The sequence below is a fragment of the Rhincodon typus genome, unplaced genomic scaffold (assembly GCF_021869965.1).
Source record: "Rhincodon typus isolate 14 unplaced genomic scaffold, sRhiTyp1.1 hic_rhity00000846, whole genome shotgun sequence".
NCBI classification, from domain to species: domain Eukaryota; kingdom Metazoa; phylum Chordata; class Chondrichthyes; order Orectolobiformes; family Rhincodontidae; genus Rhincodon; species Rhincodon typus.
In genome coordinates, this window is record NW_025966484.1 from 15375 (window position 1) to 42240 (window position 26866).

The 26866-nt window shown below is 40.6% G+C and overlaps 1 protein-coding gene and 1 long non-coding RNA gene across 2 annotated transcripts; one reads left to right on the plus strand and one right to left on the minus strand.

Moving 5' to 3' along the window:
* Positions 1-1395: 1395 nt before the first annotated feature.
* Positions 1396-26866, minus strand: LOC125481092. The gene is made up of 3 exons (XR_007261202.1): positions 26801-26866; positions 16777-16835; positions 1396-1444 (listed from the first exon to the last, which is right to left on the minus strand). It is a non-coding gene; the product is annotated as an uncharacterized LOC125481092 (long non-coding RNA).
* Positions 8292-11306, plus strand: gfod1 (glucose-fructose oxidoreductase domain containing 1). The gene has a single exon (XM_020518000.2). The coding sequence runs from the start codon at positions 8346-8348 to the stop codon at positions 9207-9209; it is 864 nt and encodes a 287-aa protein (XP_020373589.1). The 5' UTR covers positions 8292-8345; the 3' UTR covers positions 9210-11306.

A 26866-nucleotide genomic window follows, 5' to 3' on the forward strand; every position in this document is an offset into this window, starting at 1 on the left:
GCGTTGAAGTAGACACACTTCAAACCACCTTCCTGCCTGCCGGTACACTCCTGCGACCTTGAAACCTTATTCATGACCTCACTACTCTCAACCTCCTGTACACTGGAGCTACAATTCAGGTTCTCATCTCCCTGCTGAATTAGTTTAAACCCTCCTGAAGAGCATTAGCAAATTCCCCCCCCAGGATATTGGTACCCCTCTGGTTCAGGTGTAGACCATCCCGTTTGTCGAGGTCCGACCTACCCCAGAATGAGCCCCAATTATCCAGGTATCTGAATCCCTCCCTCCTGCACCATCCCTGTAGCCACGTGTTCAACTGCTCTCTCCCTATTCCTCGCCTGGCTAGCACATGGCATGGGTAACAAACCAGAGATAACAACTCTGTTTGTTCTAGCTCTAAGCTTCCACCCTAGCTCCTTGAATTTCTGCCTTACATCCCCATCCCTTTTCCTGCCTATGTTGTTGGTGCCTATGTGGACCACGACTTGGGGCTGCTCCCCCTCCCCCTTAAGGATCCCGAAAACACGATCTGAGACATCACGGACCCTGGCACACCAACCGCGAGTCTCTCTCGTTCCCACAGAATCTCCTATCTGTCCCCCTAACTATGGAGTCCCCAATGACTAATGCTCTCCTCCTCTCCCCCCTTCCCTTCTGAGCAACAGGGACAGACTCTGTGCCAGAGACCTGTACCCCATGGCTTACCCCTGGTAAGTCGTTCCCCCCCAAACAGTATCCAAAACGGTATACTTGTTATTGAGGGGACCGGCCACAGGGGATTCCTGCCCTGTCTGCCTGTTCCCTTTCTGTCCCCTGACTGTAACCCATCTACCTTTTTCCTGTACCTGAGGTGTGACTACCTCCCTGTAACTCCTCTCAATTACCCCCTCAGCCTCCCAAATGATCCGAAGTTCATCCCGCTCCAGCTCCAGTTCCCTAATGCGGTTTCCGAGGAGCTAGAGTTGGGTGCACTTCCCGCAGATGAAGTCAGTGGGGACACTAGTGGTGACCCTTACTTCCCACATTCTACAGGAGGAGCATGCAACTGCCCTAACATCCATTCCCACTGTTCTGAATTCTGAAAAAAAAATAAACTAGCAACCTTACCAAATCGGCACTCAGAACCTTTTTTGTTGGTTACAGGAGGAGGATGGGTGGGAGACACTACCTAAGTAGTGTTTCGGGTAAAGCAACCGCCCAAATATATTACCTCACTTACTCAGTCATCCCGTGTCCGCTCCTGCTCGGCGTGCGCTCCACCTATTCATGAGGTAAGTTTTTAAAGGATTAACTTACCTTCCTGGCAGCCCCCTGGTCCTCACTGTCACTGCTCCCGCTGCTGCTGCAAAAATGGAGGCCGCTGATCCCACGAGGTAAGCTTTTAAACGATTAACTTACCTTCCCGGCAGCCCCCTGGTCCTCGCTCTCACTGCTCCCGCTGCTGCTGCAAAAATGGAGAATGCAGACTAGTGTGAGGTATTATGCTTTGGAAAGTCAAACCAGGGTAGGGGATTTATACAGTAATTGGTAAGGTCCTGAGGAGGGTTGTGGAACAGAAGGACCTAGGTGTACAAGTACATAGTTTGTTGAAATCAGTGTCACAGGTAGACAGGGTGATGAAGAAGGCGTTTAGCATGCTGACCTTCATCGGTCAGGATATTGAGTACAGGACTTGAGACGTTATATTACAGTTGTATAAGTCATGGGTGAGGCCTCACTTGGAGTATTGTGTACAGTTTTGGTCACCTTGTTATAGGAAAGATGTAGTCAAACTGGAAAGTGTGCAAAGAAGATTTACAAGGATGTTGCCAGGACTAGTAGGCCTGGGAGAGGTTGGCCAGGATAGGACTTTATTCCTTGGAATATATGAGAATGAGGGGTGACCTTATTGAGGTGTATAAAATAAGGAGGAGCATAAGGAGGAGCATCTACCTCAACGCTGTGTTCCCAAGCTGTCCCCAAATCCCTTGATTTCATTAATATTTAGAAATCCAACAATATCTCCCTTGAATGTGCCTAATGATTGAACTTCCACAGCTCTCTGGGGTAGACAACACCAAAGATTCACCACCTTCTGAGTTTCCTAAGAAGAGTTTCCTCCTTATCTCAGTCCTAAATAGCTTTTATTCTGAGTTTGTGTGCTCTGGTTGCAAACCCTAATGCCAGGAGAAACATTCTTTCTGTATCCTCTCTGTCTATGCCATTATAAGTTTTGTAATTTTCTCTGAGATCACCTCTTCTTCTAAAACCCAGGCCCAGTCTCCTCATACTGTCCTCATAGGACAGCCGCAACATCCCAGGAACCAGTCCAATGAACCTCCGCTGCACTCCCTCAATGGCAAGTATATCCTTTCTTAAGCAAAAGAACTGAATACAGTGCTCCAGGGTGATGTTGTCAGTGATCCAGTTGAAGCAAGTCTTCTTTGTCCCATGCCCAAATCCTCTTGCAATGAAGGTTAACATTTTTGTTCCTCTTCCGAATTGTTCGCTGGACCTGCATGCCAGCTTTCAGTCACTTACAAACAAGGACATCTAGATTTTCCAATCTCTCACAACATTGCTTTACTAATTCTTTTGCCATCTCTCTTAATCCCTTCATATTCCCTTCATACTGGAAGGTCAAGTACTGGTGGAAATTATAGTGTGAATGGCAGATCCCTTTGGAGTATTGATATGCAGAGGGATCTGGTTGTGTAGATCCACAGATCACTGAAGGTGGCAGCGCAGATAGATGAGTAGTAAAAACGTCCTATGGCATGCTTGCCTTCATTGGAAGGGGCATTGAGTATAAGGAAAGGCAAGTTATATTGCATACAGTTCTGGTCGCCAGATCAGAAGGATGTGGATGCTTTGGAGAGGGTACAAAAAGGGTTTACCAGGATGTTGCCTGGTATGGGGGATTTTTGCTATGAAGAAAGGTTGGATACACTGGGTTTGTTTTCACTGGAATGCAGGAGGTTGAGTGGTGACCTGATAGAAGTTTATAAGATTGTGAACGGCATGGATAAAGTGGAAAGTGTGAAGCTTTTTTGCAGTATCGAGGGGTCAATTACTGGGGGACACAGGTTCAAGATGTGGGGGGAATGTTTAAAAGAGATGTGCAGGCATCACCATTTCACACCGTGGTGGGTGCCTGGAACGCGCTGCCAGAGGAGGTGGTGAAAGCAGACACAATAGCAGCATTCGAGAAGAACCTGTAAGTAAAGACAGTCTTAGTGTGGAAGGGCAAAATGTGTCAGTGCAGGCTTAGAGGGCTGAGGGCCTGTTCCTGTGTTTGCTCTTTGTTCTTTGCAATTTGCTATCTTGCTCTGATACACCTTGTACCTTGCCCAGCCTGCACTCTACGACCCCTATCTATCCGACACCCTACTTGCTTGGCATCCTACCCTGGCATCCTGCCACCTCTTCAACTGACACCCAACCCCTGGCATCCTGCCCCTGTCTAGCTGGCATGCTACCCAGCTTTTGCCCTACTTATCTGGCACTTCAGCTGGTACTTAACTAATCTGGCACCCTATCCCCTACTCATCTGGTAAGCTATTCCTAGAACCCTTCTCCCTCCCAGTTCACATCCTACTTACCTGACACACTGCCCACCTTCCACCCGACTGGCTTGAACCCCCATTCCTCCACCCATCTGGCACCCTATCTTCCCTGCACCCTAACATTACACTTAGTTCAAATACTTACCATTTGACAGCAGCTCCGCAAAAACTCTGCATGAGATTTCCACTTGTCCGAAAATCAGCTCAAAATGTCAATATATTGCCATTTTTGAAGGAAACGTGTACACAAATATATTACTAGATTCCAACCAACTCACCATTCCTTTGAGCTGCACTGCCTCAGATAACAGATGTCAATAAAGTTGTTGCAATGAAATAAAATCCCGTTGTTGGAGCAAGAGAAAAAATGTGAACCCCATCGTTTCCTAGCCAGTTTGCAAGTCAATGTTTATCTTTCCAGGCCACAATATTTAAATTAATACCCAGGTGCAGATTACCAAATCCCATTTTAGTTTATATTCATTTCATGATAAAACTAGCATAAAAGTGATTAGCTAATTTGTCATTCATTATCCTAATTTGTTTTTCTTTCAAATTATTGTATTCCTTGGATTCACAAAACAACATACTAAATCCAGATTACAAGTCACAGATACTGGATGTTACATGTATTTTTCCTTCATTGCTACAGACCTAATTTGTTAGATCATTAATCAGAAACTGAATATATCCAGTCATATAAAGCAACCCAATTGATGGGGACCCAGTCCACCACCTTCAACATTTACTACCTTCACCATCAATGCACAGTGACATCAGAGTGCATCATCTACAAGTTGCACTGCAGCAACCCACGAAGACTCCTTTAATACCACCTTTGAAACCTATGACCTCTACCGCCTTGAAAAACAAGGGTATCAGATGCATGGGAACAACACCATCTCCAAATTCCCCACCAAGCCTCCACACCATCCTGACATGAACTATATCACTGTTCTTTCACCGTTACAGAATCATAATCCTGGACCTTCCTTCCTAGCAGTCTTTTTGGATGTATCTATCCTTATTTGTTTGCAGGTATGGGTGTTGTTGGCTAGTTAAGCATTAATTAGACATCGTAATTGCCCTGGAGATGGTGGTGGTGAGGTGCCTTCTTGAGCTATTGCAGTTCTCAGAGTATAGCAAAGCCACAGTGCTATTAGGAAGTGAGTTCCAGAGGTCTAGGCCCGAAACGTAAGCCTTCCTGCTCCTCTAAAGCTGCTTGGCCTGCTGTGTTCATCCAGCTCTACACCTTGTTATCTCAGATTCTCCAGCATCTGCAGTTCCTACTATCTCTCGACAGCCCCAGGGAGTCCAGTGGTTCAAGAAGGTGACTCACCACTACATCCCCGAGGGCTTTTAACAATGGGCAATAAATGCTAGCCAGCAATGTTGACAGCCCAATAATTTCAAAAAGTAATTTTTATAGTCCATTGCACCACAAACACGGAGGTCTTCTGGCTTGTTAGATAGCATTCCTATCTCTGAATCTAGGTTTGAGTTTCACCTCAGGACTGAATCGCCCAGGAAAATGCATTCATAACACTGCCAAACAGGTTGGTATCAATCTGCAAATTCTTCCAACACATGACAATGGCAAATGGTAAGAGTGGGAGAGATCCCTAGTCTGCCATTTGATGGAAAGAACGTTAGAGCTACTACCAACTTTCCCTAACTTCAGACTATGACCTGCAGAAGTGCATGTTGCGACTCTCCCAGTGGTCTGTAAAATACCACAAACATGAATTATATTAATGTCAGCAATCATCCAACATTTGAATGTAGGAGGAACATTACGCTGGTATCAAAATCAGTCCATAGTTTTACGAAGAAGCAATGGTCAAATCCCTGCCTCTAAGCTAGAAACTCTTTGCTCAAGTCCCTACCCAGGACTTTACAGCCAAGGAAGTTGCATTCATAACATGGCTAAATAGCTTTAATTTTAACTTATAAACCCTTCCAATATATGCCAATAGCAGACAGTAACAGTTGGAGTTTGCTGGATAACCATGTGATGGAAAGAAATTGGAGCTCTACAATCATTATCTGTAATTCCATGCAATGACATGCATGTAAATGTGAATGTTATCACAGCAATTCTGACTTCTTGAGAGGCAGGTTGGATCAGTTGACTGGATGGTCAGTGTGGATCAGATTGATGCAAACAGCACAGGGTTTGATCCCTATTCCACTTAATGTTTATTTGGGACCTCTCTCCTTGCCCTACCTGTAGTGGAGGTCATGGCATTGTGGGGAGAGCCTACCCTTGGGCAGACAACTCAAGAAGTTTAATAGAGCTACCAAACATTTTTCAACTTGTGCGTCACTCTTTTTAAAGGATAATAATCTGAAAATCAAGTTTTCCACCACTCATGAGATGTTAAGTCATAACACTGTCAGCCAATTTATATGAATGTAAAAAATTTGTGACAATTTGAAGCAGAGCTGGGAGCAAAGTTCTGCTCATGTCCTATCAACAATTGTCCCTTAACAAACACCAAGAACTATTTAATTGATTATTCAACTCATTTGCTGTTTGTTGGAACCTTACTGTGCACAAATTGACTGCTGCATTTATCCACTTAAAAAACTGATTTCACTTCAAGATTGAGTTAAAACATGCTCGACACCATGACAGTGTGAAAGCTGCAATATCATCAGTTCTTTAATTATACTTACCGTACACCTATTTATAAGGCTAACTTTGAAAACCATGCACAAAACCTAGTAATGTCAGATAAAAAAGCATATCATTTCCAGGTAAAGAGATTACTCTGAGCAGAGTTAGAAGCCTGGAAGAGTGAAAATAGCTATGTAGCGAACAGAAAGGGAAGGAGACAGATAGACTGATAGGAAGGCAGAGATGTGCACCAAGAGATACAGATGGAGATAAGGAGAGTGGGGATGAAAGTAGATGGAAGGAGTGGAAAATGGATAGAGGGACATGGGGACACAGGAGTAAATGTCATAAATTTATCAAAGTAGGATAAGATAATCCCTTGTTTCTTTTGTTGGAGGCATTGGTAAGGAAAAGTGCACTCTTGTTTTAATTTTGGCAATAGTTGTTTTAAGCTTGTATTTTTCTGTCTTGCAAAAGCTGCTGCTGCTGCATGTAGATCTGTTTTAGTGGTATGTAATAGTTATCTGTCTTGTCCCATCCTCACTGTAGCTCATTTGACACATAGGTCGACCCTCTTTCTACTGTCCCCTGTTTTGCTTGTGGATGAGACCTCTGTAGCTTTTTAGTTTTAATTAAACAACTGAAATTATCATATTTTATTTTCTGGATGTCATTTTTGCTCTTGCAATTTCAAGTACTGTATTGTGTATCATTGTGGTCCCCAATTTGTAGGAAAGATGCAAATGTATTGGAAAGTGTGAAGAAGCAATTTACTAGAACGGTTCCAGGTGTGAGAAACTTTAGTTATGAGACCAGATTGAAGAAGTTTGGATTGTTTTACGTGGAGAGCGGACAGCTGATTAAGAAAAAAATCTTATAGATCTATGATCTATGATCTGTTTAAAGTTTTCAAATTCATGAGCAGGCCAGACAGAGTAAATGGGGTGAAGCTGTTTCTGCTTGTAAAAGAAAACAAGGACAAGAGGGCATAGATTTAAAGAGAAGTGCAAACAAAGCAAGGGCGATGTGAGAAAAAGCTTTTTCATACAGCGAGTTGTTACAGTGTGGAATGCACTGCCTGGAAATGTGTTGGTGGCATCAGGTTCAATTGAGACATTCAAAAGGGCATTAGATGGTTTATTGCATATAATGGAGTGCAGAGATATGGGAAAAAGGCAGGAGATTGGCACAAGATAATAGATCTGGTACAGGTCCTTCTGCACTGTAATAATTAAGTGATTTGTCTTATGATCTGTATATGGAGAGATCAACTTTTAATTCCATGGGGTTAGGGAGATCATGAAGCTGCACATACATTTTGCTACTTCAAAGTCTGATTTTTATCCCTGGATTGCTAGGGATAGGGGTGTATGTTTTTTCCATGTGCCTCATGCAGGGTTTGATTTTTGTTTGTGTAGGTTGGACTCTAAAAGATTATAATACTGTATCTGCATTAAAAATCTTCAGTATTCTCCCAAGATAATACATCTTGTCTACAGGGAGAAGGAATTCCATGAACAATTTGCTGTGCTATAAATCAGGCACAACAGCAAATACACCAACATTGGCATCTGAGCTAACGATGTTGGGCAGCTTCCAATGAGGATGAATGAGGATAAGGCAATATGGATACCTAGATTTAATGACTGAGTGTGTATCTGGAATGAGCTCATATGGTGAGTGGTAATTATAGATCATAGTTGTGCCATGAACCAAAGGAATTAACCATTCCATAGACATAAGAGCTGATTTGCATTGTGCTACTGCCCCATTTATGCATAGAAATAAAATCAGTGAAATGACAATGTAAGGTTCCTTACTTCATTTTTGACTCTATCTACTTGGTTTTGCAACCTGCATAACAAACCTTGGGTAGTACAGACAGATGATCATTTTCAACAATATTTAAAGAGTTCCTTAGTAACAGAAAGCTAGATGCCTATCTAGAGCATATTTTACTGCAAACATTTGTATGTTTTCAGCCTTCTAATATTTAGTTTGTTTACTGTTAACTGAATGTGGGAAATTGATTGTGATTTAGCTGTTAGTTAAACATTGTGTTTGTGAGTGGGCAATAGTATTTGTAACTGCATGTTACTATATTTTCTTTTTATCTTCAATTAGGAATTGGGAAGAATGTCATCTGTGACAGAGCTGCAACTCCTCTGGATGCATTTAGAATGATGTCAGCAGCACATTATTATCCCAAACTCATGAGTATAATGGGTAACGTTCTCCGCTTCCTCCCTGCATTTGTTAAGATGAAACAAATGATTCAAGAGGGCTATGTCGGAGATCTATTGATCTGTGAAGTTCAGGTTCATAGTGGAAGTCTTCTGGGTAAGAAATACAACTGGAGCTGTGATGATCTGATGGGGGGTGGAGGGCTACATTCAGTGGGAAGCTACATTATTGACCTTTTGACTTTTCTGACCAGCCAAAAAGCTGCCAAAGTCCATGGTTTCTTGAAAACGTTTGTGAAGCAGACAGAGCATATCAGAGGTATTCGTCAAATCACTAGTGATGACTTTTGCACCTTCCAAATGGTTTTAGAAGGTGGTGTGTGCTGCACTGTAACTTTGAATTTCAATGTCCCTGGGGATTTTAAACAAGAAATCATTGTAGTGGGGTCCACTGGCCGATTAATGGTTAATGGCAGTGACTTGTATGGACAAAGAAATAATGCATCTCAAAAGGAGTTGATTTTAGAAGACTCAACTCCTGTAAGTAATGCACTGCTCCCAGAAAAAGCTTTTAGGGATATCCCATCCCCATTCCTCAGAGGTACTATCATGATGGTTCAAGCTATTCGACAGGCATTCCAGGACCAAGAAGATCGACGGACCTGGGATGGAAGACCATTAACAATGGCAGCAACATTTGAGGATTGTTTGTATGCACTGTGTGTGGTGGATACCATTAAAAAATCAAACAAGACCGGTGAATGGCAGAACATTGTGATTATGACAGAGGAGCCTGAGATTAGTCCTGCATATTTGATCAGCGAGGCCATGCGTCGCAGCAGAATGTCATTATTATACTAACTGCTTTTTTAACAATACTTGTAACAAGTTCACTAGTAGTAGGTTCAGTAGGTGAAAGGAACTTATATATTTGGATGCACAGATATGTTAATGCTATATGTCTGTGACTTCCTGGTTTAAATATATATTGACATAACTGCAGGATTTACTTGCAAGTAAGATTAAAATTATACAAAGTAAGACTAAAATTATGTGTCTGGTAAGAAAAATGCCATTAAAGCAAAAAAGTGTTTAATAACTACTGAGGAGTACACCTGTTGGTGGTCATTGTTAAGCTTTTGAAAAGGCAATGGCTTTCATTACCATGTGACATGTTAACTTCCTTGTAATTCAAGCAACTTGTTTTGGAGATCACTTTGTTTGGAAATATTGCAATTTTGCACGCCAGGCACAGAATTTTAAAGAAATATAGCAGATATTTAGAGCTCTGATAGTTTTAGTTGACAGAAAATCGAGTCAGCCACAGTCATATGTATGAACTTCTATTCATTATTTTCTTCTGTAAATGCCCTAAATAATCATATTTACCACTGAAGAATAGATCTTGTTAAAATCTTAATATTTTGCATCAGTCAACTCTAAGTCTGACTAAATAGTTCACAATGTAATGCTTTTGCAATAATAATTGCTTTCACAGTAGAGTGATGGAAAAGATTCCTTTAACAGGGAACATGTAGATTCCTGGTGTTTGGCTGAGGAACATTATTGGTCAACAGTTGCAAGTAAGTTTCCAAGTTACATTTTGAAAAGGTGCTTAGCAAGAGGAAACTCAAAGAAGATGAGGATAAATTGAGAAGTTAAAAAATGAAAACTGCATTTTGAAAAAGTAATTTGTTCTACGGTCCTGTATAGTAGTGTGTTGATTTTACTGAACCAGTAATCCAAAGTCCTGGACTAATAATTCAATGAATGTGATTTCAAATCCCACTAAGGCAGCTTGAGAATTCAGTTTAAAACAAAATCAAGTAATGTTAAAAAAAAGGCAATCCAAAACTGACTATCTGATTGTCAAAAATCCACCTGGTTCACCGATATCATATACAGAAAGAATTCCTTTAGACAGGTGATTCTGTTCCCACATCAATATGATTAACGCTTAAATGGCCTCTAAAGTAACGTAGAATGGAATTCATTTGGGCTGCCAGAGGTTTAAGAAGAAAGTTCAGCACTTTCTCAGGGCAAACAAGGGCCGACATAAAAGCTAGCCTTATCGACATCCCAACAATAAATAAAAAAAACATGAATGCTGGTGCTGTTTTCCTTATCATATGCTGCTTACTTTCTTAAACTACAACACAAATATTAAGCAAGGCTGGGATATGTAAACTAAAACCATAAGGAAGCAAATGTCACTGGTGTATAATCTGTGCCGTAGATTTGCCAAAATATGAATGTTCCATCCTTCATCGATTGACATTGCATCTAAGCTTCCCCAAGTGACAAATTGTCAGTCTCAATTGGGCAATTAAACAAACCAATGGGCATCAAAAAAGTTTTGTGTCAAAAAGACTGAGCAAGCATGGGTTTCACTCAGGTCAGTACTCATTTCTTCTTGTACATGCAGTGATTAAGGTTTTTGTTTTTTGTGTTATTCTTTCGTGGGATGCCAGTTCATTGCCTATCCCTAAGTGACCTTGAGCAGGTGATGCTGAGTAAGTTCTGCAAACAGGAACATAGGAGTATCAGCAGTCCATTCGGCCCTTGAACTATTCAGCTAGGTTATGGATGATCTTCTACCTCAATACAATTTTCTCACATAATCTCCATATACATTCATGTCTTTAATATGTAGAAATCTTATTGATCTCTGTCGTGAATATACTCAATGACTGAGCCTTCACAACCTTTTGGGGTAGAGAATCCCAAAGATTCACCCCCTTGGTGAGAAATTTCATCTCATCAGCATGACTAAATGACCTAGTCCTTGTTCTGAGACTAACTTGCTGATTCTAGACTCCCTATCTAGGGGAAACATCTTTGCATATATACCCTGCTGACCACTCTAAGAATTTCAATCAGATTACCTCTCATTCTTTTACATTCTTTTACACTTGAGGGGTGGCACGGTGGCACACTGCTGCCCCACAGCGCCAGGAACCCGGGTTCAATTCCAGCCTTGGGTGACTGTCTGTGTGGAGTTTGCACATTCACCCAGTGTTTGCGTGGATTTCCTCCGGGTGCTCCGGTTTCCCCCCACAGTCCAAAGATGTGCAGGCTAGGTGGATTGGCCATGCTAAATTGCTTGTAGTGTTCAGGGGTGTGTAGATTAGGTGGGTTATAGGGGGATGGGTCTGGGTGGGATGCTCTGTGGGTCGGTGTGGACTTGTTGGGCCGAAGGGCCTGTTTCCACACTGTAGGGATTCTATGATTCTATGACTCTAGAGAATATAGGACCACCCTCATCAATTTCTTCTCCCAGGAATGAGTCTGGTGAGACTTTATGGTACTCCCTCCATGAGAACTGTATACTTCCTTCAGGAAGGAGACCAAGCTGTACACAATCTAGATGTTAGTTTTTATGAAGAACACCCATGTTCTTTTGTACATTAACACTTCTCAATCTCTCACCAGATATTATGCATTTTTGTTTTCCTAGCAAAGTAGCTAACTTAACTTTTCTCCACATATATTCCATCTGACATGTTCTTGCCAACTCACTTAGCCTGTCCACATCCCCTTAAGTCTCTTTGCACCCAACTTGCGACTCCAGTTCCTCCCTAGTTTTGTGTCACTGGGAAACTTAGAAGTATTACATTTTACTCAGAAATCACTTGATTAAACCCTTTGCCAAAGTACAGCGTATATCAAAAGAAGATAGAATTATCCTCAAAGTTGAAATCTGTAAATAAGTTAAAATTGTGGGATTGAAGAAAGCAGGACTTCTAACACCCAATCCCTGTAATTATGGTCAATCAGAAGTTTAATGCTTTCATATGAAGAACTCAAAGTAGTTATAATAGTTTTCATGACAGAATATGTTTCCTTCCTTTCAAAGAAGTTTCAAAATCTGAAGTTTTGGAAATTTAAAGAAAATGATACTTAGAACACAAACAGTACAATTTAATTTGAGTTTACAAGATTGAACTACTATTACACTTGAATAGGTTCAATGTGTTCCCTCCCTTCACACGACATTGTGAATGTGAATTGTGGTGGTGTTCCACCAAGATACTGTGAAGAAACCATCTTTCTTCAACCAACATACCCACCCCTCACCAGCCCTCCTTCGCTCTCTGGCACTGAGAAGATGTTACTGGCAATCATGAGTTATAATGTGCTAAGGACGACATTTAGCCCGTTAGACTGACTCTCCTAGCATTTTAAATTAGTGTCAATCTCTTACCTTTTTCCTGTAATCCAGATCATTGATTCTGTTTAAATAATTATCCAATGTCCTCTTAAATGACTTAATTGAATCTGCCTTCACCACACTTCTAGGTAGATTGGTCATGCTAAATTGCCTGTAGTGTTCAGGGATGTGCAGACTAGGTGGATTAGCCATAGTAGATATGGATTTACAGGGATAGTGTAGGGGCTGGGTCTAGGTGGAATGCTCTTCGGAGGGTTGGTACAGACTCGATGAGACAAACAGCCTCTTTCCACATTGTAAGGATTCTATGACTGTATGGGGAAGCATCAGTGAATAGATGCCAGGAAACATTAGGCAGAGTGACATTAAATATTCCTCTGAATATGAGTCCAAACACAGCACATCACTGCAGGGCAATTGTCAGTAAAATGTAGAACAATGTATAATTGCATTTTGAAATATATATATATTTTGAAATGCTTTCAACACTTAACAAGATCTCTGAAACATTGCTTATACAAAGAAAAAGACCTAAAATACAGCAGATAGACACTGCTAAATTGTGATGCTTACTTCAACTAAATGTAACTAGATGTTCTAAGGTGAAACTATTTCTCTACATTCTGAAAATTGTTTGATGTACATTTTATCCATTAGTTGAAGTTATATCATGTTTAAAAGTCACAAGTATGGATTTTTGGATGTTGATACTATCATTTGGGAATTCAGTTTTATCTTTTGAGGAATTTCTCAGCAGTTGCGGGGGAAATCGCTAGAACATTTCTACTTCGGCTGGATCACAAAGCATACAGCGATCTCAGTTCTTTCTTGAGGTTTTAAACTTGTGATAGCACAAAAATCCACAAATACTGTCCATGTTATTCAAGCCCCGTTTAGATACTGATGCTTTTGGAAGTAGAGATACTGATACTGTAACTTGCACTCCCACCGTGGAATTTCTCCCATCCTGAGTATAAATCCAGATATCAGCAGAGAAAATTATGGGAGGAACCCAAGTTCTTCATTTTTCCTTCTATTTGGTGAAGCTCTTGGTTAGGAGTGAAAATTGTCCTATTACTCAAAAGAAAATTTTAAAAAGCTAAAATCACCTACTTTGGACATTCTGTATGCTAAACACACCTACAATCAAAGGCTAAAAGGAGCAACTAAGTAGGTAAGTACCTTGTAAATATATCTGCACTTAGAAGCAGTGTATGACATAATCTGATTCGCATCTAGCAATGATTCTTAAGTAGAGGCCCAACACTGACATCTTGGAAGGGGCAATTAGTTTTCTGAAGGAGAATATATCACTGATTCTGGGAGTTAGTAGATGTGCCATAGATAAAACATTTTTTTTGCAATATGTCTGTAAATTTTAGCATCAAAACTTTAAGTTGTTCACAATAGTACAGCTTTGTATAACGAACAGTTAAATAAAGTTATAGTCCTTTATCTGTTGTAGACAAGAAAGGCAAAGATACAAATGATTAGCAAAAAACCTAGAGGAAACATGAGCAAAAAACTTATATACCATGAGTGGCTAGGACTTGGAATGCACAGTCTGATAAAGTGGTGGATACAGATTCAGATGGGAGTTGGATAAATAATTAAAGGGAAAAATATTGCAAGATTACTGAAAATAAGTAAGGAGCAGTTTGAATTGGACTGCTCTTTGATGAGCCAAATGGCCTCCTTCTGTGCTGTACAATAACAAAAAATGCATGATAAGCAATACTTAAAGGTGTTCAATAATGAATAAAGAATACATCTGTTGGGTGACAGAAATGCAGTGTTACATGCCACTCCTATTTAGATTTGGCTGTCTCTGACTCAACAGTTAATATAAAAGGATACAAAAACAGATGTTGCTGGAAAAGCTCAGCAGGTCTGGCAGCATCTGTGAAGAAAAAAAATCAGAGTTAACGTTTTGGATGCGGTGACCCTGCCTCAGAACTCTGGACCTGAAAAGTTAACTTTGATTTTTTCTTCACAGATGCTGCCAGACCTGCTGAGCTTTCCAGCAACTTCTGTTTTTGTTCCTGATTTATAGCATCTGCAGTCCTTTCGGTTTTTAGTTAGTATAAAAGGATAAATTTGTAATTTGTACCAGCTTTACAAATACAAACAATGAAGATAGATTCAAAGAAATATGCCCCTCCCCCCTATCATTTACATCATACGTGTATTAATCCAAAACATATTTCAAGGATTTAGGCTTGAATTCACTGAGATAGGATTAAAACACAACTTCCAATTGAGGCTGAGTCATTTGTGTCACACACAAAGATCAATTTTCCGGCATATACTGCTCTATTATTTTCAATCTACAATCACATAACAAAACAAAAATTATTTGTAAAATAAGTAATCTATAATAAAAACAATGGCTAAAGTAGATAGTAAATAAATCCATTTTTAGTTTTTGTAAAACATCTTTTGTTGGAATTGAATGAGAAATAGCGCTCACTCAGACTTCTATCTGCATTTGTACTGGAATTTTAATGTTGCTGATGACATGATGTGAATTATTAATTATTACTAAATGTGTTCTTTTAATGGTTTTTGAAGTTCTAGATATATGTACAGAGGAGACTTGTCTGTCTATTCTTTGTGTTATTTATGGTAATGTATTTTTAGCATGAATATCAGTATATATGCAGAAAAAATATTTATCAAGATTAAAATTCAAGTTACTATAAACTATACAAAGTTTATATTTTATACAATATAGATAGGACAGACAAAACAGACTTGGTTTGTTAAAATATTCTAATTTAAAATATGCACAAAACATTTGGACTTTAAGATCCTGGTACTGTGAAGACAGTTAAAATGTTAGGTAAGCTTACTGTATATGTTTGTCGGTCCATTAGATGTAGTTTGTGTTGTTTATTTGGAATAGTAAATGAATGTGCTGCTTTTTGTCTGAGCTTTTCTGGTATGTGTGACTTGTAATATGCAAATTGTTCTGTATGCACTGTCATATTCTGTTACTGCTTTTACGGATTGTTCAACTGCATATATCAGTTTCCTAATGCTGCGTGCCCTCATTTGCAATTAAAGGAATACCACTCATTAAAAGAATTACCAGAAATTGTGTTATGTGTTTCTGAAGAGGGTGCAATAATTGTATTGAAATATATTTTTACTGTACATTTTACAAGTTGTTAATATCTTTAGGAAATGAATAGCCTTATGGAACACAGACATGGTTTCAAGTCTGATATGTAGCTATAGACAAATTGTAGTAAAATGAACACAGTTTTATTAATTGCTTATTATTAGTTCATTATAAGTATGTAGCTAAGATAGTATCTGTGATTAAACAGGTTACACGATAACATGTAGAGGTATACTTTTAAAAAATATTCCGAGTAGTGGAATGCGTAATATTCCTTTTTTTGTAATGACAGCATGAAGCATTACTTGGTCATATATTGTGTGATCAAAATTAGAGCAATATGTTCTCCTCTGATAATAAAGTAATTAAAATAATTTTATTTCAAGCAAATTTATGTAGTGTTTTTAAAATATTAAATCATGATGATTCTGTTGATGGAGTCATTATCCTACATTACCTCTTAAACCTGTCATTCTTTGAAATGTTTGAGAGTTATTTTATCAGTGTTTTCAGCTTTGCAATTATGGCTTCTAGCAGGACATACTAATACTAGTTATTGCATCAAAGTCTATTAATATTTTAGCCAGACATTTTGTATATCAGATTTTTTTCACATTAACATGCTAACTATGTTCTTGTTCGTCATACTAATTAAATGATAAGTTGCATTTATATTGTGCCTTTAATCAAGGATAAAATTCCAAGGTATATCACAGAGAGAAAACAAAATATTAGAATCAGAAGAACAGAAATTTGATTGAAGAAATATAGTCAGAGTAAAATATTTGAGATAGAAAGGGAAGAAGAAAGAAGGCAGGAGGGTGGATCATGAGGTTGAAAGAAAGATTTGCATGTATGCAGTACTTTTCACACCACCACCAGCTGTCTGAAGGTGCTTTACAGCCAATTAAGTACATTTGAAGTGTAGTCACTGCCATGTAGCAAATGTAGCAGTAAACTCCCACAAGCAACTTCATGATAATGATCAGATAATCTGCTTCAGTGATGTTAATTAAGGATAAATGTTGGCCAGAATGCTAGGGATAACTCCCTTGCTCTTCTTCAAAAATAATTTTGTGGGATCTTTTACATCTGCCAGAGAAGATAGACAGAGCCTTGTTTAAATGTCTCACCTGAAAGACAGCACTTCCAGCATTCAAGGACTTCTGTCAGTACTGCACAGGAATGTCAGCTGAGAAGAAAATTCCAGACAGCAAAGTCAAGACAGGATTAATTGAAGAGTATTATTAACAGTATGCTGTATTCACCACTTGTGGATTTATTTTGCATGAATTTGTTGGAGGTAAAAGTGGGAGCACTTTACATTTTGACTACTGCTTTTCAGCACAACATTCATGCCATTTAAACAAAAAAATTTGAACATCTCTCAAATGGAGCAATTTGTACATGGTAACAAAGTGAGCCAAAAGCTGGATAATCAGCTGGAATTAATATTAGTAAAGGTGGTTAAGACATGGGGAAAATTATCGTCTGTAACCAAATATTTGAATTCTAAATTGCAAATTGGAAGTGTAATGGTTAAAGGTTAAACATGAGAATGAAAATTACCTGGGAGTATGTTCAAGGCAGGGAGTTCAAAAATATAACATTTACTTTTATTATTTAGAGATTCATCAATACATCATGAGCATTCTGCAGCCTTGTATTGTACTCTAAATTATGTAATGACTATTATGCATAACAGTCAGTAGTGTGTATATTTAATACCATTTAGAATAACATGCCTGAAGATATTGCTTAACTAATGTATTGCAAATTTTGAACTCTCAAACATATAATGCAGGTACAGTCTTAGTACATTTGGGGAAACTAGCTGGAAAATGCAGAATTTATAACACACTTAATCCTTTCATAATCATGAGTGATTTTTACAGCTTATTCATGGGTAGGGATGTTATCAGTCCTCTGGAGACAGGCTTGGAGAATGGCTGGTAAAAAGTTGTTCTGAAAGAAGCCCAAAGTTTTCCACAATGGGATATTTTATAAGTCACGAATTGTAACAGGGGCAGTCCACAAATAGAGGGCATAGGTTTAAGGTGAGAGAGGAAAGATTTGAAAGGGACCTGAGGGCTAACTTTTTCACATATAAGGTGGTGTGTACATGGAATGAACTGCCAGAGGAAGTGGTAGAGGTGGGTGCAATTACAATTTTTAAAAGACATTTGGACAGTTGCATGAATAGGAAAGTTTTAGAGGGAACAAAGGCTCTGTTTCCTCATTGTATGCCTCAATAACTTAGCTGCCTGCTCACCAGAAGTGGGTAACCACTTAAGTTAATTGACTAGTCTATGAATGGCCATTTCATGCTCCCCCTAACATTTTAGCGGTGTTAGAGTGATAGAGATCTACCTCATAGAAAAAGGTCCTTTGGACCATTGTGTCTGCGCTAGTCAAAAACAACCAGCTAACTACTCGAATCCCATTTCCCAGCAGTTGCCTTGAATACCTTGGCATCGCAAGTGGATATCTAAGTACTCCTTGAATATTATGAGAGTTTTTCCTGCTATTACCCTTACAGGCAGTGATTTCCAGATTCCCACAGCACTCTGGGTGAAAATATTTTCCCTCACATCACCATTAAACTTCCTGCCCCTTACCTTAAATCTTTGTACCCTGGCCATTGATCCCTGTACCAAAAGAAAAGCTTCTTCCCTGTCTATGCCCCTCATAATTGTACATGTCTCAATCATGACCCCTTTTAATCTCCTCTGCTCCAAGGAAGACAAGCCCAGTCAATCCAAAACAAGAGAGGAGTTGCTGGAGAAACTCAGCAGATCTGGCAACACCTGTGGGGAGCAAATAGAGTTAACATTTTGAGTCTGGTCACTCTTCATCATATACTTTCTGTTTATGTTTCAAAACTGATGCTGGATCTCCAGTACCCGCAATTCTTTGTTTTATCCCAGTCTATTCAATCTCCCTTTAAAACTTAACCTCTCCGGCCGAGGCAACACCCTGGTAAATCTCCTCTGCAGCCTCTCCAGTGCAATCACATCACTCCTATAATGTGAATTTCAGAGCCGTACACAATAGAATCATAGTGTCATATAGCACTGAAACAGAGCCTTTGGTCCAACTCTTCCATGCTGACCAGCTTTCCCAAACTAAACTAGTCCCATTTGCTATAAGAGATAACAAGGTGTAGAGCTGGATGAACACAGCAGGTCCCATTTGCTTGCATCTGGCCCATATCCCTCTAAGCCTTTCCTATTCAGGTACCTGTCCAAATGTTTTTTAGATATTGTAACTGTACCTGCATCTACTACTTTTTCTGGCAGTTCGTTCTGTGTACAAACCACCCACTGTGTGAAAATGTTGCCCCTCAGGGCCCTTTAAATCTTTCTCATCTCACCTTAAAATTTTGCCCTTTTAGTTTTGAACATCCCTACCCTAGAGAAAAGACATTCACCTTATCTATGCCCTTTGAGATTTTATAAACCTCATTAAGGTCACCTCTGAACCTCCTATGCTCCAGTGCAAAAAGTCCCAGCCTATCCAACCTCTCCTTATAATTCAAACCCTCAAGTTCCAGTAACATCCTTATAAATCTTTTCTGAAACCTGTCCAGCTTAGTAATCTTTTCTATAGCAGGGTAACCAGAACTGTACACAGACTCCAAATGTGGCCTCACCAACAATGTGTTGCAACAAACATCTCAATTCCTTTTCTCAATGCTCTGACCAATGAAAGCAAGCGTGCCATTTTTTACTTTTTTACTACCCTGTCAACCACTGTGACACCACTTTCAAGGAACTATGTACCTAAACCCCTAGGTCTCTTTGCTCGACAACACACCCCAGGACCCACCAATTAACTGTGTAAGTACTGCCCATGTTTGTCTCACCAAAATGCACTACCTTGCATTTCATAGAATCCCTACAGTGTGGGAAGCAGGGCATTTGGCCCATCGAGTCCACACTGACATTCTGATGACGTTCCCACCCAGACTTACTATCCTACTCCATCCCTGTAACACTGCATTTCCTATGGCTAATCCACCTAGCTTGCACAACCCTGGACCTACCTGCACATCTTTGGACTGTGGAATGAAACCAGAGCAAGTGGAGAAAGCCCATGCAGACATGGAGAGAATGTGCAAACTCCACACTAATAGTCACCCAAGGATGGAATTGAACCCAGGTCCCTGGTGCTGAAAGGCACTGTGCTAACCACTGAGTCACTGTGCCACCCTACCTAAATTTATCTAAATTAAACTCCATCTGCCACTCCTTGGTCCATTGGACCAGCTGATCAAGATTTTATTGTACTCTTAAATAACCTTTACTGTCCAGTATGCCACCAATTTTGGTGTCATTCGCAAATTTACTAATCATGCTTCCTTTATTCTCATCCAAATATCTAAATAATAAACAACAGTCAACCTAACACCAATCCTTGCAGAACACAGCTGGTCACAGGCCTCCCATCCGAAAAACTACCCTCTACCACCACCCTCTGTCTCGTACCATCGAGCCAATTTTGTATCCAGTTAGCAAGCTCTCCCTGGATCGCATGTGATCTAACTTTACTAACCTTGAACTTGCAGAACTTGTCAAAGGCCTTTGGACAACATCTGCCGTTCTGCCCTTATCTTCTTGGTTATGTCCTCAAAAAACTCAAGCAAGTTTGTGGGACAGGATTTCCCACACACAAGGCCATGCTGACTGTCCCTAATTAGTCTTTGCCTCTCCAAATGCATGTAAATCCAGTCTCTCAGAATCCCTTCCAATATCTTATCTACCACTGACATCAGACTCAACAGTCTAAAGTTCCTAGGCTTCTCCTTGCAGGATTTCTTACATAAAGGCACAACATTAACCACTCTTTTCTTTCCCTAATTATCCTATTATCCTTAATGTACTTATAAAATAACAGGTGGTTTCCTTTATTCGAGCTGCCATTATTCTTTCATGGCTTTTATTAACCCTTAGGAATAGAAAAGACCTTAACCAACAAGCAGCTAGCTCTTTCCTGCAGTAGAGTCAGACCCAATTCCAAACTGCCACCACGCTGCCTCCAAGACCTCCTTTTCCTCACTCTTCTACTGATGCTGAGTGCCTCTGGGTCTTTAAAGCACTGAATAATAATTCATGTTCGAAACGATTACGTGATTATTCTCACGTGCTTATATCAGATAAGGACAGAATCAGTCTCTGCTAGGATGCTTCCCACAGTTGAAGAGCCTGTTGACATTCATTAATGTTATACACTAAATAATTCTTAATGAATATTAACTAAAATACATGTTTATTGAAGTATTGGATATTTAAGTTTGTCATATAATATGATGTTCGGTATTTAACCTCGAGCTGGAGATTTATTCTATATTAAGATGGCATAAATCTGCAAGATAATTTCTGGAAAAGAACTTGGTATCTATGTATAGCTTCAAACGACCTTAACATCTGAGGATGTAGAAGTGACCTAGATTTATTATTTGGGTCTTGTAAATTAAGTATTTAGATTCATAGGGCAGAATCTTATAAGTATCTGAGTGATAGGGGCCCTGGTAAGATGTGCAGCAGAACTGAGCAAGAAGTTCGGCAAGGTCAATCTTGATGTCAAGGTCGTCTCACCTCATCATTTATGGTTTCCACAGGCAGTACGGTGAAATTCTCGCTGGGCAGTGGTGAGTTGTCAAGTAATGCTTGAGGTCCTTGTTGATGGTACAATGGTTGTTTCATTGATATTCTGGTAGTGATCTTACCAAGCTGGCCAATAAAGCAGATGTTGGGAAAACTTGATATGGATAGCAGAACACCTGCTTGGCAGGTGGAGCCCTGCCGCCTGCTCCAAACCTCCATGTTGGACACTGGGCACCAACATCACAGAGTACGCTCACTGAGCACTGGCCATTCATACCCCACATCATGGAAATTAGCATCTGACATGTGTCAGCCTTGAAGAACCCTCATGGCATATGTCCAATCCATATACAGGACAATTCTGCACTTCAATGCTGCACCTTAGAGTGCACCCGTAACTCATTATAATGCTGCTGCAAACACAACGTGCACTCAGGGACATTGCTCACCTCATGGACTAGATTAGGCTACATCTCCAGGCTCTTGGCTCACTGTCATAGTATACTCACTCTGATCCTACCTGAATCGGGATGCTTATAGCATTCCTACATTGCAATGCCTTGCCTTGTCTTTTTGCAGTTATCCCCTCAGCCAGAGATAGCAGGCTCATATTACTTTTAGTAAATTTAACCCCTATCATGCAAACTCAGAATTAGATCAGAAGAGCAAAATAAAGAGTTATTATTTCATACAAAGTGAGTCCAAGGCAAATTTACTCAGGCCTCAATCAAGTCAAGGGAACAGTCTTCACTTAGGGGATCCCAGTATATTAAGTCAAGGGCAGCTTCCAAAATCAGTCCAGGCCCTGCTTCAGGGCAGTCAGAGTCAGGAACCTCTCCTCATAAGGGGTGAGGATCTGAATGATGCACAGCATACCATCCATCTTAACTATTTCTATCTTATTATGGGCCCTATTCATCCTGGAATGAGAAAGAGAGAGAGGGAGAGACTGGTATTAAAGAAGATGAAAGTGAATGGCACAGATATTACTGTTGGTGCAGGTGGGGAGGTATCCTGAGCAATTGAGTAGGGAGTGCAGAGGGCATGCAGGGTTAGTTAGGATGGGTGAGAGTGAGTAAGAGAAGATGTTGCAGGCCACAGTGAGAGTGGTTGCACATGAATCTTGGATAAGTAGCAAAGATAGAGTGAGCGTGAGGTGTCTGAGGGAAGATGGTGGCATTTTTACGGGTGGAGTGGAGAAATTCATTGACTTTCTTTCAATGGTGCTGCACATTCCACCAGACAGTTGAAACTTCAATGACTAATGTGGCAAACTCGGACTCGTCTTGTATGGTCTGGTGTTGTGGCCTTCATTGCTGGTCCTGTGGGCGGAGAAAGTCCCGCCTATGCACCACCCAGTATAATACGACTTCCAAGATTCTGCCCACAAAGCCGTGTACTGATTTCCCACTGTCTGCAATGTTCAGAGCACCTCTGGAATGACAGTGCTTGGCCAGGTGTATAACGGCCTTTTAAAGGTAGTGCCTACACAAGGAATATCACACTGAATTTATTGGAGGGATTCTTGCCATGAACCCATGTGAGTTCACTCACTCAATCTTACCAAACGCACCACATTAATTGCTTTTCCTATCTCTATGGGATATATCATGTCCGATTTCTGACCCACCACATCATGCACTGTTCCTGGAAACAAATCGCCACTCAATGCATAGTCCACAATTGATCAGTATTCCTGGTGTAAGAATCAGGCCATTGTGTTCTGTTGTATATTTTCAGGTCTTCAACCCAGAACAATTGCCAACAATAATTTTATTGCAGTAGAGAAGAAAATAGTACAGCAGTGATTTTGCCTGACAGATGTCAAGTGTGCCAACTCTAGAATATTATGTAGTCTCCTTTATCTGACACTCATTCTTGTTACTGTACATATTTCTAGGTTGCTATGATAGGTTACTGAATTGCAGACTTGTTTCGATATGTGAGTGAAGAATATAGAAATATAGGGCCATAAGAACTGGAGCAGGCTATGTAGCACCACCGCACATTTCCCCTGCCAACAGAAGATCGTTCTGGCATTCAGTAAGATCATGATTGATACATATCTCAACTATCGACCCATCTAGGTCCTGTAAAATTCAATCAATTCAGTTTTTGCTTCAATATTTTTTTGGAGAGAGTTCCACATTTTCACCAGTCTTTATGTGAAGATATGCCTCCTAATATCACCCCTAAAATGCCGAGACCTACTTAAGGTTATGCACTGTAGTTGTGGACAAACAAGGAGATACTTACACTCATTTTAACCAATCATTTCCATTATGTGCATTAACCACCTCAACCAGGGCTGTTCTTAATCTGCTATACTCAAAATAATACAAGTTTAGTGTATGCAACCTGTTCCAAATTTTCGCCTATTAGCCACAATATCATTCTAGCGAAGCAGGACTGTACCTCTTCTAAGGCCAGTATATTTTTCCTGAGGTGCAGTGTCTAAAACTAAACACAGTATAAATGAATATCTAATCACAACTTTGCAGCTTCCAACTTTACCTAGTATCCAAACTTTATTTTAATAATGTGAAGTTTCAACCAGGGACATGGGACTCCCTAAGCTGATGTCAGCTGAGGAAACAGAACTGACAGATGTCACCTGAGGGAAATTTAGCCAAGTTCACATCCCAGTAGGAGTGAGATTCATATTGAAGATTTTCTAATAGCAGGGTGATTGATTGGCATTAGGGAAAGGAAAATATCAATTCTTTACTTTGAAAACTTTTTGGCCAAACTAGCCCAAAAACAACAGAGGTCACTTTGAAAACTATTTGATTCTTTGATTTTTCTTGGGTAGGCAAGGGAGAGTGGAGCTCCACAACAGCCATTGTTGCCCTAGACATTGAGACACCAAAATTTTAGTTTGTGACCCCACTTGGGCTTCTAATCCCCACTTTGCCCTGGACTCACTTTGTATGAAATAATGACTCTATTTTACTCTTCTGGTCTAATTCCGAGTTTGCATGATAGGGGTTAAATTGGTCCACGTAGTCTCTGCCTTCCAAAGGCCTAACATGGAGTGAACAACAACCATAAATACACTTTAAACTGGGACTGCATTATCCACAAAATTGATTAAAAATCAGAGAAGTCCTATACTTACACTTCAAGTAGACCATTAGACATTTTGTAAAAGCAACTAGGGGATGTGATACATGCTCCAGTTCCCCATTTGGATTTACCCAAAAAGTCTATTGCTAACCTAGTTACTATCTGTATTTTTAAAAGTGAAACTTTCAGCATCCCCAATTTTCACCGTTCCCACCACAAAATCCAGGCCCATTACCCCAGAACCCGTCCTTCATTTATGTGACTCCCATTCACTGTTAGCCCCCTAATCCCTCCTGTGGCCCCAATCCTGCCTACAAAATTTTCACCCTTCTGACAATACCAAGTTGTGGCCTTCAATCATGACAGAAACCCCCAATCTTGACATTCACAATCACACAGCATCCCAACCACCAGCCCCTCCACAACCCTGTGACTCCAAGTCTCCGATCACAATCTGAAGGTCCCCTACTCAAGGACTCCCTAGCAAACATGGGGATGGTCCACCTCCATTTTCATGATCAAATCTGAGGTCAATATGAAGGGCTCAAATTTAACCAACAGTATCTTTCAATGAGAGCCCAATTCCTTATTAGTTCTCCATGCGTACCGCTGCTTTGGTATTATGAGTAAACTACCTGCCCTTAAGACAGTGACCATCATCTTCTCCAAAATCACAGAATCACATAACACGAGCAAGCATAATAGTATCTCAAATTTTAATTTCCATTCAGAACTTACTATTCTCTGTAGGAAGTTTACTCATTAATCACTGGCTGATGTCTTGCACTGAAGTGGAGGTGTATGCTTCTGACCTGTATTTAAAACTACACTGCAAGCTTTAATGTTGGCTGTTGGAGGTGAGTAATGAGGCTCAGTAGCAAAGCACGATTCCAGAAAGGACATATCTCTTTGGATGATACAAGTTAGTTCTGCCTTCAGCTTAATGACAGATCACAGTTTTTGATTTGTGTTATGTATTTTCTTAATTGTGCTTTTAAATATAGCCCTGTCCTTGGCACAAGTAGGCTGGCCCCTTCCCTCACCCCATGCATACAGTGAGAGTCCATGAGGGCAACTGTTCTGCCCAGGACCATAAGAATCTACAGAAAGTTGTGAACAGAGCCCAGACAATCACGCAAGCCAACCTTCCATCTATTGACTCCACCTACTCTTCTTGATGCTTCGGAAAGGCAGCCAACATCATCAAAGACCCCTCCCACCCCAGTTATAATCTCTCCCAACCTCTTCCATCAGGCAAAAGATACAAAAGCTTAAACATGTACCAAAAGATTCAAGAACAAATTCTTCCCCACTGTTATTAGACTTCTGAATGGACCTCCCAAATTTCAAATCTAATGTTGGTCTTGCTTTTCATACACCTTCTTTGCAGGCGTAACTTTGTATTCCTCATTCTGTTCAATTACCCTATGATCTCTGTATGGTATGATCTGTGTGTACTGCATGCAAAACAAAACTTTTCACTATACTTAGGTACATGTGATAATAGTAAATAAAATCAAATCAGTTCTTCTCCTATTTTGACCCTCCTCATCATCTCCAGCTCCGCAACCACGATCCTTCTTCAACATTAACAAGATTGAAGAGCTTGGGATGCAGGAGGCCGGGCCAGATGGGCAGAGCAAGGGATGTTAGTGTGAGAGTTTGGATGGAGGGCAGTTGATGGAGTTGGTTGAGGGGATGAGGGAGGCAGTTTGGGGTGAGGAAATTGGCTGGGAGTTTGAGGGATTTGATTGGTGGAGAGAGGGAGTTGGTTGGGGGGCTGAGCGAGTTTATTGAGAGAGTTGGGGAATGAGGGTGACTAAGGGATTGGGGGGGTGATGGTGCACAGAGTCAAGAGTGGGGACGGGGTGTACAGGGTGATTGAGCAGTGCCAAAGATGTTGGTAAAAATGTGGAGAAGTAAACAGAGTCGGGGTGGGCAGGAGGAGGGAAAACAGAGTCAGAGGTTGAAGGGATGGTGGGGGGAGCAGTTGGGCTGGAGATGGGGAGTGGTGGACAGAGTCACATGTGGGCAAGGGGAGGGAGGAACAGAGTCAGGGGTAGAAGGGAGTTGGGGAGAGCAGAACTGGGGTGGAAGGAGGGTGGGGGAAGAGTCAAGGTGGGAGGGCTGAGTCAGTGTAAAGGGGGAGGGGGACAGACTCAGGGATGGAAAGGGGGACAGAGTCAGGGCTAGAAGGAGGGCGGTGGGGACAAAGTCATTGGTGGGAGGGGGGAGGGGAGAAGAGAGGGTGGACGGGGAAGGGAGAAACAGAGTCAGGGTGGGGAGAACAGAATCAGTAGTAGAAGTGGGGTGGGGGAACAGAGTTGAGGTGAAGGAACAGAGTTAGGGGTAGCGTGAATAGAGTTAGGGGTGTAAGGGGGAGGGGTGAACAGACTTAGGGGTTTAAGTGAGGAGGAGAGGGGAAACAGAGTCAGAGATGACACAGTGTGTGGCTACTGGGCTGCAGGACCGTTTTGCCACTTACCATAGTTTGAAGGGCTGTGTGTTCCTCAGTAGAGTCCACATTTGCTACAATGTAAGTCCAGAAAAA